Raw genomic sequence first — 13,325 nt, 5'->3', positions numbered from 1 at the left:
AAATGAATAGTCTAATGGCCTCTCCAGATTACACGATTTTTTTCATCTGTTACGATGTAACTGTGTCAGATTTTGCGATTTTGACTTTGCAAATCTTGACATGTCGTTCACAAGAAACAATGGCAGACTATGCGTGTCCTCCTGACGAGAACGGTGTTTCGTCTTTTACGACGTGGGTGACGTCGACTGCGTATGTGATGTCATTGAGTAGGCGTTACTATAGTGACTGACTGACTTCCGGAAAGAAGCGGCTGCAGTAATAAACCATAGATATGGGAATTGAAGCAGCATGTTTTGTACTGGCTGTTTTGGCATCAGAAAAGTGTAAAAAAAAGAACAAAAATCCCGACAGTGGACACGTTCCTGGATTGCAAGACGGGGACAGTATGGGTTGTCCATTCTACAGAGAGAACTTGAGGTAAAGTTATGTTATGTTTATGAGAAAATGTAACAGATAGTTCGCCTCCTGCACTTCGCCATGTTTGAATGTTGTGTACGGAAGAGCTTCAGTGAGAGCGCTTCTGTGCTGTGCTTCTATTGGTCAACGTCACTACAGCGTCACAGCTGTGTCGTGAGCAACCATGGAAAAAATTTAACATGCTAGTCTTTCTGGCGTGATGTCGTGCGACCTCGCAGGAGCAGTTTTGGTTGTCGAATACTATGGCGAACTATACGAGACGACACGATTGAATCTTGCGTCTCGACGCCCCATGTCGTTTACGAATTACTACGATGTCCTACGACATGCAATTTGGGCCAAAATCGGGCTAAACTCGTGTAATCTGGAGAGGCCATAAATCCTTTTTATAACACACATTTTTTCAAATCCTAGACCAATCCTAGCGGTCCTTTCTAGATGTCTAATGTAGAAAATTGGAAAAATTCTGTTTCATTTCAGTCAGTTTATGGACTATTCATTTCAATGATTCACCAATATTTTGGACTTGCTCAATAGTGTGGCCTGTCCCAGTACGTTGTACAGTGCATCACATAAACAGCTTTAATGTAATTTATCTACTTTTTAGTATAACTATATGGTTTTTATACTACTGTTTGTAAGGGTAGCTTAGACTCCAAGCACTGTACCAAAAGAGACAGGAGGGAACCGGAACTGGTCTGTATCTCCTTTTCTCCATTCTTTAATGTCTCTACTTTCTAAGCAATGGAGCAGTTCGCATTTTATGCTATCGTCTCTTTGCTCTGTAAAGCATCAGCAATACTGTAATACTAAAATGGCAGTTTGATGCAAGGAAGCTCTCTCCTGCCAGAATTCATTCACAATGACAAAATGATTTGAGCAGGACAGCAATTCACAACAATATAATGTCCAAGTAAAGGTCACACAAAAAGTGAAGAAAGATTGTTAACGGCCCTTTTTTTGAAAGCCTGTGCTAAATTATTTTCAACATAAAGAGCAGAACATTATGTTTGTGAATCAATATATAATTGAACAATCTCTCATGTACAAACACACTAAACCACCACTGTGTTTTGAGGACACTGTTTTAAAGTCACAGTTCTCCCAAAATTGAAAATTATTTACTCACCCTCAAGTAGGGTTGGGCATCGTTTCAAATTGATCGATTCCAAATTCGATTCTGCTTATCGATTCCAATTCTTAACAATTCTTAGTTTCGATTCCAAAGCGGTGAAAAAGCAATAAAAATCAAGCAAGATCAAAAATCAAAATCATCAAAAATCATTCTTGTAATTCGATACGATGAACAAACCGCAGATGCTTTGCCAAATTTTAATTTTTTAAAAAGGATCCGATTCCTTTCTTATGGAATTTTGATTCCCAACCCTACCCTCAAGTTATTCCAAATCTGTATAAATGTCTTTGTTGAACACGACGGTGCCCATTCACTTCTATTGTATGCCACAAAACCAATGCAAGTCAATGTGTAACGCCGGTTATCTTTTTTTGTGTTTTGCAGAAGAAAGAAAGTCATCCAGGTTTGATATGACAAGAGGGATAGTTCAACCAAAAATTTTAATTCTGTCATCATTTACTCATCCTCAAGTTGTTCCAAACCTGTATACATTTTGTTTTGTTGAACATGTAGAAAAAAATTCTATGGTTGTCAATAGTGCTCCAGTTTCCCACATTCTTCATTATATCTATATTCAATATATCTTCATTTGTGTTCGACACCATAAAGAAATGTATACACCCTTAATGTTGAGCCATGCTATCATTCTTTACACATGGGAACTCAGCCACAATGATGCCAGTTTAATGCCTCGTTTCCACTGAGTGGTAAGGTTCAGTACAGTTCACTACAGAACGCAATTTTTTCCGTTTCCACTGTGAATGGTACCAAAATAGCGAACCGTACCGTACCACTTTTTTGGGACCCTTTCGTAAGGGTACCTAGCACAGTAGTACCAATAGTACTGGAACCTAATGGGTGGAGCTAGTCTCACTGCAGACCACTGATTTACATAGAAACATCACTTGGGCGTGCTACAAGGGAAACGACAACACAGGAAGCGTCATTTTTGAAAACACAGCCGAGACAAGAATACAAGAACAAGGACCTGAAGCAAGAACAGGATCTGCTGTATGTCCTCCATTGTTGTTGTTTACGTATTGCGAGAATTACATCGATCGCTACTTTCCGGTGTACACCGCGCATATCAAGTGACGTCGATTGCAACTTTCTGGCATACACCACGCCTACCAAGTAAGGGTACTGTTGGCAGTGGTAACGCAAGCCTGATACGGGTTTCCCCTACCGAATCGTACTGTACTGAACTGCTCTGAACCGTACCGCGTAACTTCTGCTTTTTAAACATTAGACACTCCCTCAAGGCCGTTTTCCACTCTCTGTATGTGTGTGAAGATGACAGGTGCTGTTTGCACTGTCCTTTAACACCATGAGCAAACAAAGATAAGCCTAATCTGAAGATATTCTCACTTGAAGCCAAATCATTCATTCGAGTGGTGGCTTGAGCCTGACAACTGAATTGGCTATAGCAAAATTACAACCCAACAAACAGGAAGCTCCTGAGAAAATATATCATCTCACAACCAGGATGTTGAGACTAAATCGAAGATGACAGGATCAGTTACAAACACCTGAAAGAAGACTGTCCATCTACAGTATATAACATCTCTCTCTCTCTCTCTCTCTCTCTCTCTCATTCATCCTCACTCTCTTTCTCCTTCCATGTGTTCACTTTGCGTAGGGCTAGATTAAAGGGAAAACTGCGGTCTTATTTTCTCTCTTCTCTCTATCTTAGTGCATAACTGTGACAGGGGAGCATCTTGGCACATAAATACCCTCTGCAGAGAAAAGCATATAAAAAAATAGATACTTAATAGTGATCCAGGACTATCATGAGTCATTAGCTCATTTTTTGACCAGTGCCTTTTCATGGTGTATGATGGCTTTGAAGGATAGGACTAACCAGCCAATGACAGGGCACCTTTAGCAAAACCTTTAGATGGGATCTGTTGAGGTTTGTGAAAAGACAATACTCAGATCATTCATTTATACAATAGATGGTTTCATCAGACCCCCAAGCTGGCCTGAAGTTAACTACGAGTCTGTGTTTGGTTATTATATAACTTCATTTTTAGGGCTGTGAAACGATTAATCACATCCAGAATAAAATGTTGTGTTTACGTAATATATGTCTGTGTTCTTTGCATTTATTTTGTATATACTTATCAATAATTTAATTTATATCTAAATGTTTATTAATATTTTTCTTATGCATGTTTGTGTATGTTTTTATAAATAATATGCACAGTACACAGACATATATTATGTAAACACAAACTTTATTCTGGATCGTTTGACAGCCCTGTTCATTTTATATTTCATTTATTTTAATATTAATTTATATTTTATTTTATTGTATTAAATTCAATTAAAACTACTCAACAAGTATTCATTCTTTGCAGAGGTCTATACCGGAAGTTAAGTTTGGGCCACATAACATTTGTCTATGTTGTTTCTGCTGAAATAGACGTCTATTTAAACACAAAAACACTCTCTCACATATACAACTGACTTGCAAACAAACATAAAGAGTAATCTTATTAGCTGTTATTTTGAGATTAGTGGCAGGCAAACATAGATATACATTTCTATTAAAACATAAATTATATATATATATTACTTCACTATGCCAAAATCAACAACAAAAAAACATGTACTAAAATTATTTGAGAATTTGGTTAAATGGATTGCTCAAACTGTTCATGAACAATTCTGAGTATGCCAATGGCTTTCCATCTAACAATAATTGTCAATAAAAACATTTTTTTGCATAACAAACTAGAAAATGAAGGTGAAAAGGAACATTTATGATAAATTAATATTTCATGTTTATCAAAATACAAGACTATTAGAAGAAAAACAATTAGATGCCGAAACTGTGGGAAAATGAAAGAGAATATAAACAAAGACTGACACAAATAAATGACAGCACATAAACAGAAAATGTAAATGAACTTCTTTTGCTGTAAAATACAGATACAGATAACAGGTGACTCACACAGCAGGTCCAGGAGAGGAGCCATCTATGGCAGGAAACCCCCCCACACACACAAACACTGCCCCACGCCTCTGATATCATCATGAAAATCACACAGACACAAAAACAGATCAATAGGACGTTTCTGTGACACTCTTTGATGGACGGTTGTGATTAATTCTTCTAAATTTTCGAGGGTGGGAAGTGAGAGAGTAGAGGTGCAGCATCTTCAAGATTAATGTGCCAATATCATAAAGGCTTCGGATTCTGGGTTTTTGTTTGAACTGTACTGGTCATCAATTTTTATGATTAACATAACAATGGCAACCAATACATCTTTGCAAGCAAGTTCAGAAAAACTTCTATTTCAGTTACAAAAGTCAAAAGTTAATTTCAACACCGTATACAGAAGTTTTCACTTCCTCAATGCGTAACCTTTCGACAAGAATGAGGAAGTGTCTCAAAATGATCAACAATATTATCATACAGGATGAGATTATTATTTATTAGTAGTTGCTTTCCACGGTAAGCAAGACTTTGACTATTGCTTAAACTACCCAAACCATAAACCTCGAAAGAATTAAAGTTTGTTGCATAAGTTACCCCTCATTGAGACAATAAAAAGGAATACAATTATTTCTTAACACCAACCTCACATAAAGTTCTTTTCATGTGGGCAAGTAAAAGCCAATCAGAACATCCATGCAACCACAGCGCAACATCCTGTCAACCTTCCACAACACCCTAGCATCATAACAGCGTGTTTTGCACAGACAAGCACTAATCATATGCTCTTCAAAACATCTAAAAATCTAGTTCATCAAATCTAGTCATCAAACCATGTTTACACACAGTATCTCAATCAAAACAAATGAGTCTTCTGTATTTCTACCCAAGTATCAACGTGCTTCCGTTCATACTTGAATAGAATCATACACTTCAGTTTAAGAGCTTTCTGATGAAATAAACTCATGTAATATTGGAGAGGCTACAGCATCTCCATGTTCCAGAATGAAGCGTTTCTCTTGATCTCTGTCTCTCTGCCCCAATTTATGGCTCCCTGCTGAGTTTGGTTTTACAAGGTGAGCATTTCTGCAATAATTATCATTTACGAAGGCCCATCTCTGACTCCGGACACACATTGCTATTCAATTAAAGCAGACACGCATCAAGCGGCATAAGGGGTCATGGTTTTATAGCTGATCTTGTGACCGAATAAAGGATAACTCATTGTCTCCCGAGTTCTGTCCCCCACAATCCTTCACATCTCATTTCATTCGCCTCATTCACGTCAACCACATTCTATCTCTTGCTTATTTTCTGATTGAATTCTTTCTTACTTAAAACACTGCTCCGCTATCATTACAGCCAGTGCTATCCTCTCTTGCTCCTGCACCACTGGCTCACACTTTTCAGCACTGTAATCACACAAAACGTTTCTGTCCACCAACTTTCTCCTTTTTCCTGTTACTCCCGAATGGTTGACCACAACAGCGCTTTCCTCCTGTCGCTCTGTGCCTTATTCCTGTTCTCCTTCATCTCATGTTTATTTCATCCAATCTTCCTTCGGTGCTGCTTTTCTCCCAGGAGTACAGAGAGATCTCAATAATTTAGCAGCTGTCTGAGTAACGCTAGGCTAGCAAGGCCCCCCATCGCTGGACAAAAAGAAACTTTCAATGCTCCACTTATTTTGTAGGCAAACAGACAATCATCAATATCTGTGGTTGTCAGATGGTTTTTTTGTGTCAAGTGGTGACCCAACATAGAACCAGATTTGCTTATTATTAAGGTGATTCAACCTTCATTTTATGAAGCAACAAAAATAATTTTTTTGCACCCAATAAGCAAAAACAACAACTTAAGTCAATAATTTTCTCTCTTCCGTGTTGGTCTCCTCTGCACGTTCACAAGTGACCACATACGCATGCATATGCATCTTAAAGGGATACTTTACTAGCAAATCAAAATTTCCCCGTGTTTTACCCACCCTCAAGGCATCCTAACTGAATATGGTTTTCTTCTTGAAGAATAATGTAGTCGGAGTTATATACCACGTATCATTTTACTTCCAAGCTGTAGAATGGGAGTGAATGGGTGTTGACTTTTTGAAGCTCCAAAAAGTGCATCCATCGATCAAAGAACTGCTCGACACAGCTCTGTGGTCTTAGCAAAGGTCTTCTGAAGCAAATCGATGCCTTTGTTTAAGAGAAATATCCATATTAAAGCTAACAAATTTTTGATTTGCTAGTAAAGTATTCCTTTAAGATGCATATGCATGCGTATGTGGTCACTTGTGAACGTGCAGAGGAGACCAACAAGGAAGAGAGAAAATTTGTTAAATTAAAGTGATTTCAAACATATTCGACTTTCTTTCTTCCGCAGAACACAAAAGAAGATATTTTGAAGAAGTTCACACAAAAAGGAAAATTCTCTCATCATTTACTCACCCTCAGGTTGTTCCAAACCTGAATAAATTTCTTAGTTCTGCTAAACACAAAGGAAGATGTTTGGAAGAATGTCAGTAACCATCAAAACTCATCCCCCATTGACTCCAATAGTATTTATTTTCCTTACTATGGCAGTAAATGGGGGATGAGATCTGTTTGGTTATTGACATCGACATTCTTCTAAATATCTTTATTTGTGTTCAGCAGAACAAAGACATTTATACAGGTTTGGAAGAACATGAGGGTGAGAATTTTCATATTTGGGTGAACAATCCCTTCAACTAGCAAGTGTAAAACCATGTTTCATGACTATGACAGAATTAAATATGTCCCAATGCGTTCTGATATATCCTTCCAAAACGTCCACTTTTTACAGGTAAAAAACATTTCCTGTTGTCCTGTTGTATCAAAACAGACGTGCAATCCCCAACAAAAACAAGCACCAGAGTGAGCTGATCACTCCAAAGCACTGCTTTCCAGAAAGTTCTTTATGCAACCAGTGGGTGAGCGCAGATCTCTGCCATTATGTTAATTTTATTCATGTTCCACAATCATCCCACTGTGGTAAATGTTGCTTTTCACATCAACGTACAAAGTACACACTATTCAACATCTATTCACACTGAAACTGCATGTATTTGGGTAGCTGACAAATAAACCATGTCCTATGGTGTGACAGCAAAAAAATTGAATAGAAACTGTTAATAATACATTATTTTACATTCTCTATATTTATATTTATAATATAAAATAGCATAAGAGAGATTCATCTTAGTTGTTAGTTATTTTTTCATCAAATTTGCCGTCAGAGTTCACACTATAGGACACATGTGCGTTTAATTTGTCAACTACCCATATACACATGCAGTTCTTATAATAAACACCAGATTTCCCAGACATACCAGTGCTAACAAGGCAGAAACAGAATCATGTTAGTTTCAAGTAAGCTTAGCTTGCAGCTTTTATTTCTGTGTAAATGAGTTGCTGTATGAGATTTTCTGTCAGCAATGTATAAAAATCACACAACATAGTCAGTTAAGCAGATGAAGTAAGAGACCATCTGAATGTGGGTTACATTATTAAAGTGATGGTTCACCCAAAAATAAGAATTATGTCATCATTTACTCCCCCTCTTGTCATTTCAAACCTGTATGACTTTCTTCCTTCCGCAGAACACAAAAGAAGATATTTTGAAGAAAGTTGGTAACTGAACAGCACTGGCCCCCATTCACTTCTATTGTATGGACACAATAATGCAAGTGAATGGGGGCCAGTTAACAACATTCTTCAGAATATCTTCTTTTGTGTTCTGTGGAAGAAAGAAAGTCATACAGGTTTGAAATGACAAGAGGCTGACTACATGACCGAATTTTTATTTTTGGGTGAACTTTAATAGTAAACATTCTAACGTTATATCAATTTCTGTTGCAAAATCACACTACAATGCATTTCAAAGTGCCATTTTCAATCACAATCCAAAGAAATCTCAATTTCATCCTGCTTCTGCCACAAACAAATAATTGAATCATTTTGTGCATGCCATGCATAAAGGAATTAGCTCACAGTTGCAGGCACACGCTCAAAAAGAGCTCCGTAGTGCAGCATAACTTTCTTTATTACTTGCTGATTCAACAGTCTTTCAACATTTAATATTTCTCATGGACCTTCCAATTTAATTTTCATCTCAAAAAGGAGCCCAGGAGTTTGCCAAACTCACATTACGCTTGTGCCAAACCCGAATCGAAGTACTGACGTACTTATTTCTCATAACACTGACAGGCAAAGAGCAACAGGATCTACTGTAATGCCATTCTGTAAACAGAATAATCACACTGTCTGTTTAAAAAATACTGATGTTAATATTGTTGGCATATATAAGCTAAGTGGTCGCATTATTTAAGCACATGATGTCTGCAAAAAACCTCATTCCACGTGTTCAGCATAAAGCATTATTTTAATAAAAAGAATAATGCAACAACACAATCTTTACTCATACATCTGCTAAATTATTAATATTAGAATCTGCATTTCTATTAGATGAGATCACTGCACACAGCCAGCTCGCAGGGCACGTACTGTAATTTCTTCATTGTACAGTCTGCATGTATAATCCAAACATCTGGCTTTTTTATGGTGATCCACAGACTGGTGTCTGCATTTTGACGGTTTCGCTTTCTCGTTTTTTCAATCTATCTTTCTCCCTCTTTCTACCTCTGTCTCCATAGATATGCGTAGACAGCTATGCCCATCCCTGCCTCAGCCGATTGTTCAGGGATTGAAGTTCACAGGAAGTAGGTCAGCTTGTGTTGTATCTGGCATAAGGTTAAAACAGACGATTCATTAAATCAGCAATTTGGGGTAAACGGTCATCTAACCTTCAACGTACACCTTAACACATCCAATAATAAAGACTGAAGTGTGTGTTTTTTTCATACAGAATAATAATTTGTGACACACAATACTTTCATATTTACTCTTGAATTATTCATGCTCATAATTATAACTCGGAATCCTTGTCAAATAAACAATTTTAGTCTTTCACCGTAGTAGTAAAGCAAACATTAAGGTAATTGCTCAACATAAAGCTGTTATCCAACAATTGCATCCTCATCTACAGGATGAAATCACAACAGCACTGTAAATCCTCACCTCACTCTCAGATAATAAAAAACATCATAGACGAAAATACTAGAGCTCATTCATTTAGCATCCACAGGACAGAATACACCGCCCCCACTGCTGACTAGCCACTTCTCAGGGTCCATCAATCTGAAAAGCTGTCAAACAACCCCCCTAAAGTGGACCTGTATGTGATCAAACCAGCCCATTGACGTAACTGTTACTATTCTTACCGGGGTGATCCTTACCTCTGGGGAGCATGATGTCTGCTGCGCACGTGAGCTGATGCAAAATGTTACAGTTTCTAAAAATACAACATAACGAAGCACAGGGGTTCCAGGTAAAGACAGAGGAACAATGCTGTAGCAATTGAGGTCAAAAAATGTTCAAAGCAACGCAGGATTTTTCTTAACCGAGTGTTCGGGAGGGCCTCTTGAGATCCCACTTCTGTTTAATATCAAATTTGGTAAATAAAGTGAATATAACGAACACAAAAATGCAAAAAAATGCATGCTTTCTACATTTCCTACTTTATGAAAACAAGTTATGCACCTAACAAAACATTATTTACATTATTACTGAGCAACTCTCAGCTGTTTCTAGATAGACACTGTGTTCAAGCTCAAGATACATTTCTATAGTCAAACGTATCCCTGTTTACATTAGTATGTATCTCTTCTTTAAGCTTTTACAGCTTTGTACATTTATGTGCATTGGATATTATTGTCAGAACACTGTAGATACTATGTACTGTGTGTTGTGCTTTTTGTATTGTTCTACAGCGAGTTGCAAAGGGACAGATTACCCAAAAATGAAAATTCTGTCATGAATTACTCATCCTCAAGTAATGTCTTTGTTCTGTTGAACACAAAGAAAGATATTTGAATGAATGTTAGCAACTGAGATTTCTGGGTCACCATTGACTACCATAGTTAGAAAAAAATATTGAATATTCTTTGTTCTGTTAAACACAAATGAAGAAATTTGAAAGAATTTCGGAAAACAAATAGTTCTGGGGCACCTTTGACTACCATTTTTAGACAACCCAGAAATTTCAGTTGATAACATTTTTCTAAATATCTTTCTTTTGTGTTCAACAGAACAAAGAAATGTATACAGATTTGGAACTACTTGAGATAATTCATGACAGACTTTTCAGGAGTATCCCTTTAATCATTCTTCCAACCTGCCTATAAATTTTCTTGGCTTAAGGGTTTTTTGCAACTGGCACAGTATATAAAGTACTATATAAACAATGCACAGAAGAAAATATACAATGTGCATAAATCTCTAACTAAGAGCTGCTGTGAATAACATAATAAGGAAATATTTCTACGGATAGTATTTTAATAAAGCTTGCAACTTTGTCATTGTCTTTATTCATCTTTACAAACAAATGTAACACTAACATAACACTGTTATTCAAGCACTTGACATCATTGCATCATTTATGTCAGAATCACGTGACATCTACGTTAAAAGACGGCTGTAGTTACAAACACAACAGTCTCTTCCACAACAGCTTCTTTACGCGAGAACTGCTGAATTAGTTTCACCATCATAAGGCAATTCAACAGTTTATAGTTCATATGCTTTCCATTCTCATCCACAGGCCAAACGGCGAGCAGCCCAGCCACTGGAGCACAACAAGGATAATGTTTCCTGATAGTTTTACAGCAGTGTGGCGTGTCATAAGCCAGAGCTTTTGCATGCATGTGTTTGTTAAAATCCCGAACTGAGGTGAACCTTACAGGGGATAAAATGGTGGTTCTCTCAACATCAGCATCAGATCGTGCAAGTTGTGGTGACAACCTAAAACAGCTTTCGTGGGCACCACAACCTGCTGAGAAAAGTGGCCCCACCTCACTACCAGCAAACAACCTGTAGTTCCTAGACAACCTGTTAATAGGTAATCGACTGTCACGACAACTTTACGTAATTCCACCCAAGTTGCATCAACACGTGCAAATAAATAAATAAAAAACACAGAAAATGCAAGACAGTGATGCATTTGTAACGTGCAGGTAGATTGCATGTTTTGAAAACGCTCAATCCATGACTGACGCCCGTCCGCGCTCGTGCAAACGAACGACGTTTACCAAAACAAAAAGCCACCAAGGCCTACTTTTAAAAACACGACATTTAAAATTCGCGATCCACGTGAACGAAGACACACTTACCGGTCCTCTTCGCTTTAAAGTCACGTTCTTCCACAGGAGAAGGTGTAGCTGGTGAAGAAATCCCATTTTGGATGAGTTGGAAAATCGCTCCCGGTGAAGTGACAATTATGATCTATTCATCACAGTGTGGCTGTTTTGAGATTGTCTGCACTTTGTCCTGCTCGGTGTGTGACAAAGCCAAACATCCTGTCATAAAAGGGCTGGGTTTGTTAGAACAAAATGCTCTTTTGGTAGCAGCAGATCTACTCGCATCTCATGAGCAGTGGGCGGAGAGATACTCCTGTCAGCTTCAGCCAAATGTAGTCCAGAGTATAAACCTTTCTTACGGTTTAAAGAAACTTAAAAACGAGGTGTGTCAAATCGATCAGATGTGATTTTATGGTAATCTAGTGGCCGCCTCAGCTGTATTCCTGATGCGCTGGCTGCTAAATCCTCATCATTCTGCGACGCCTAGCTATTTATAGTAACTCCATCGATGTGGAAACATGTTTTAATCTCGCCAGGATCTTTATTTCTGGGAACGAGGTAATCCCCACTGGCAGATGAATGGACAGATTTCGGCAAGCGCACATCTGTGGCTGTCGCGGATTGCGTTGAAGGTTGTGGTGTTATATCGCAGTACAATATGTTATTTATAACAGAGTTACCGAAAAGAGTTGATGGTGATAAAAGCGAATAGCACCCTCTGCAGTTCAACACTCGATCAACAGTGTTTTATTTAATAGAATAACTCAATTCCTGCAAGCAACAATTTGTAAAAACAAAAAAAGGAACGCGTGTCATTTTCGATGTAACACAAAATTAAACCAGTATTAAGGTCAGATGCACTGCGAGTATTAACTGAGGCAGTACTAGTAATGATGGATGACTCATCTCAATGTAAAGGCTTGAAAGCTATTTCACACAAAATGTCAAGTGCTTATTTTTTCATAACAAATTATCTTTTCCCCTGTTTTTGTTTATAATCTACACGCAGATTTGTCAATGCCGCTTTTCTTGTATAGCTACACCTAGTGGCTGCAAATAGGCTATTACATGGCTGTACAATTTTGATTCTCTCAATTTGATCATTACATCATTCATCATGTCATGACTCATATTACGTGGATGAACGACATTTATTAGCATTTGTGTTGATATTTTAAACTGTGAGGATGAAGATTATATGACAAACCACATCCATACGAATCTGTACACAGCACCTTATACATCCGGTGTGGGCTAGAGAGCAGGTTGTGGTTACACCCTGCAAATTCATGAACACAACATCTAATGAGTGGTTGGTGACTGGTTTCTTAACCTGGTGCTGTGTTTCTTCGTCTGTACATAGAAAGACTATATTTTTAGAAATGGGGATTATTTATTTATGTGTCAGTGTTGACCGTTGATGTGATCTCTAGAACACCAGCCAACAACAGGAAGAAGGAAGGATTTTGCCATTTCGATATCCTGTCAACCACCCACCAATGTCTTTCACTATATGGCAACTATGGCACAGATCATTTGATTAAACACACATATAAATTCTAAACTCCCAAACTATATATATATATATATATATATATATATATATATATATATATATATATAT

General features: G+C 37.6%; 1 protein-coding gene across 1 annotated transcript in view; it reads right to left on the bottom strand.

Annotated features, from left to right (window-relative positions):
* Positions 1-12,342, bottom strand: part of abca2 (ATP-binding cassette, sub-family A (ABC1), member 2) — a 68,129-nt gene extending 55,787 nt beyond the window's left edge. The window contains exon 1 of the mRNA XM_057320495.1: positions 11,735-12,342. Within this exon, the coding sequence (XP_057176478.1) occupies positions 11,735-11,800 (66 nt within the window). The 5' untranslated portion in view covers positions 11,801-12,342. The remainder of the gene's footprint in view (positions 1-11,734) is intronic.
* Between the last annotated feature and the right edge of the window lie 983 nt (positions 12,343-13,325).

This window comes from Triplophysa rosa, linkage group LG2 (genome assembly GCF_024868665.1).
Source record: "Triplophysa rosa linkage group LG2, Trosa_1v2, whole genome shotgun sequence".
NCBI classification, from domain to species: domain Eukaryota; kingdom Metazoa; phylum Chordata; class Actinopteri; order Cypriniformes; family Nemacheilidae; genus Triplophysa; species Triplophysa rosa.
The sequence above is the reverse complement of the archived record's forward strand: the minus strand, read 5'-3'. Positions and strand labels throughout refer to the sequence as shown.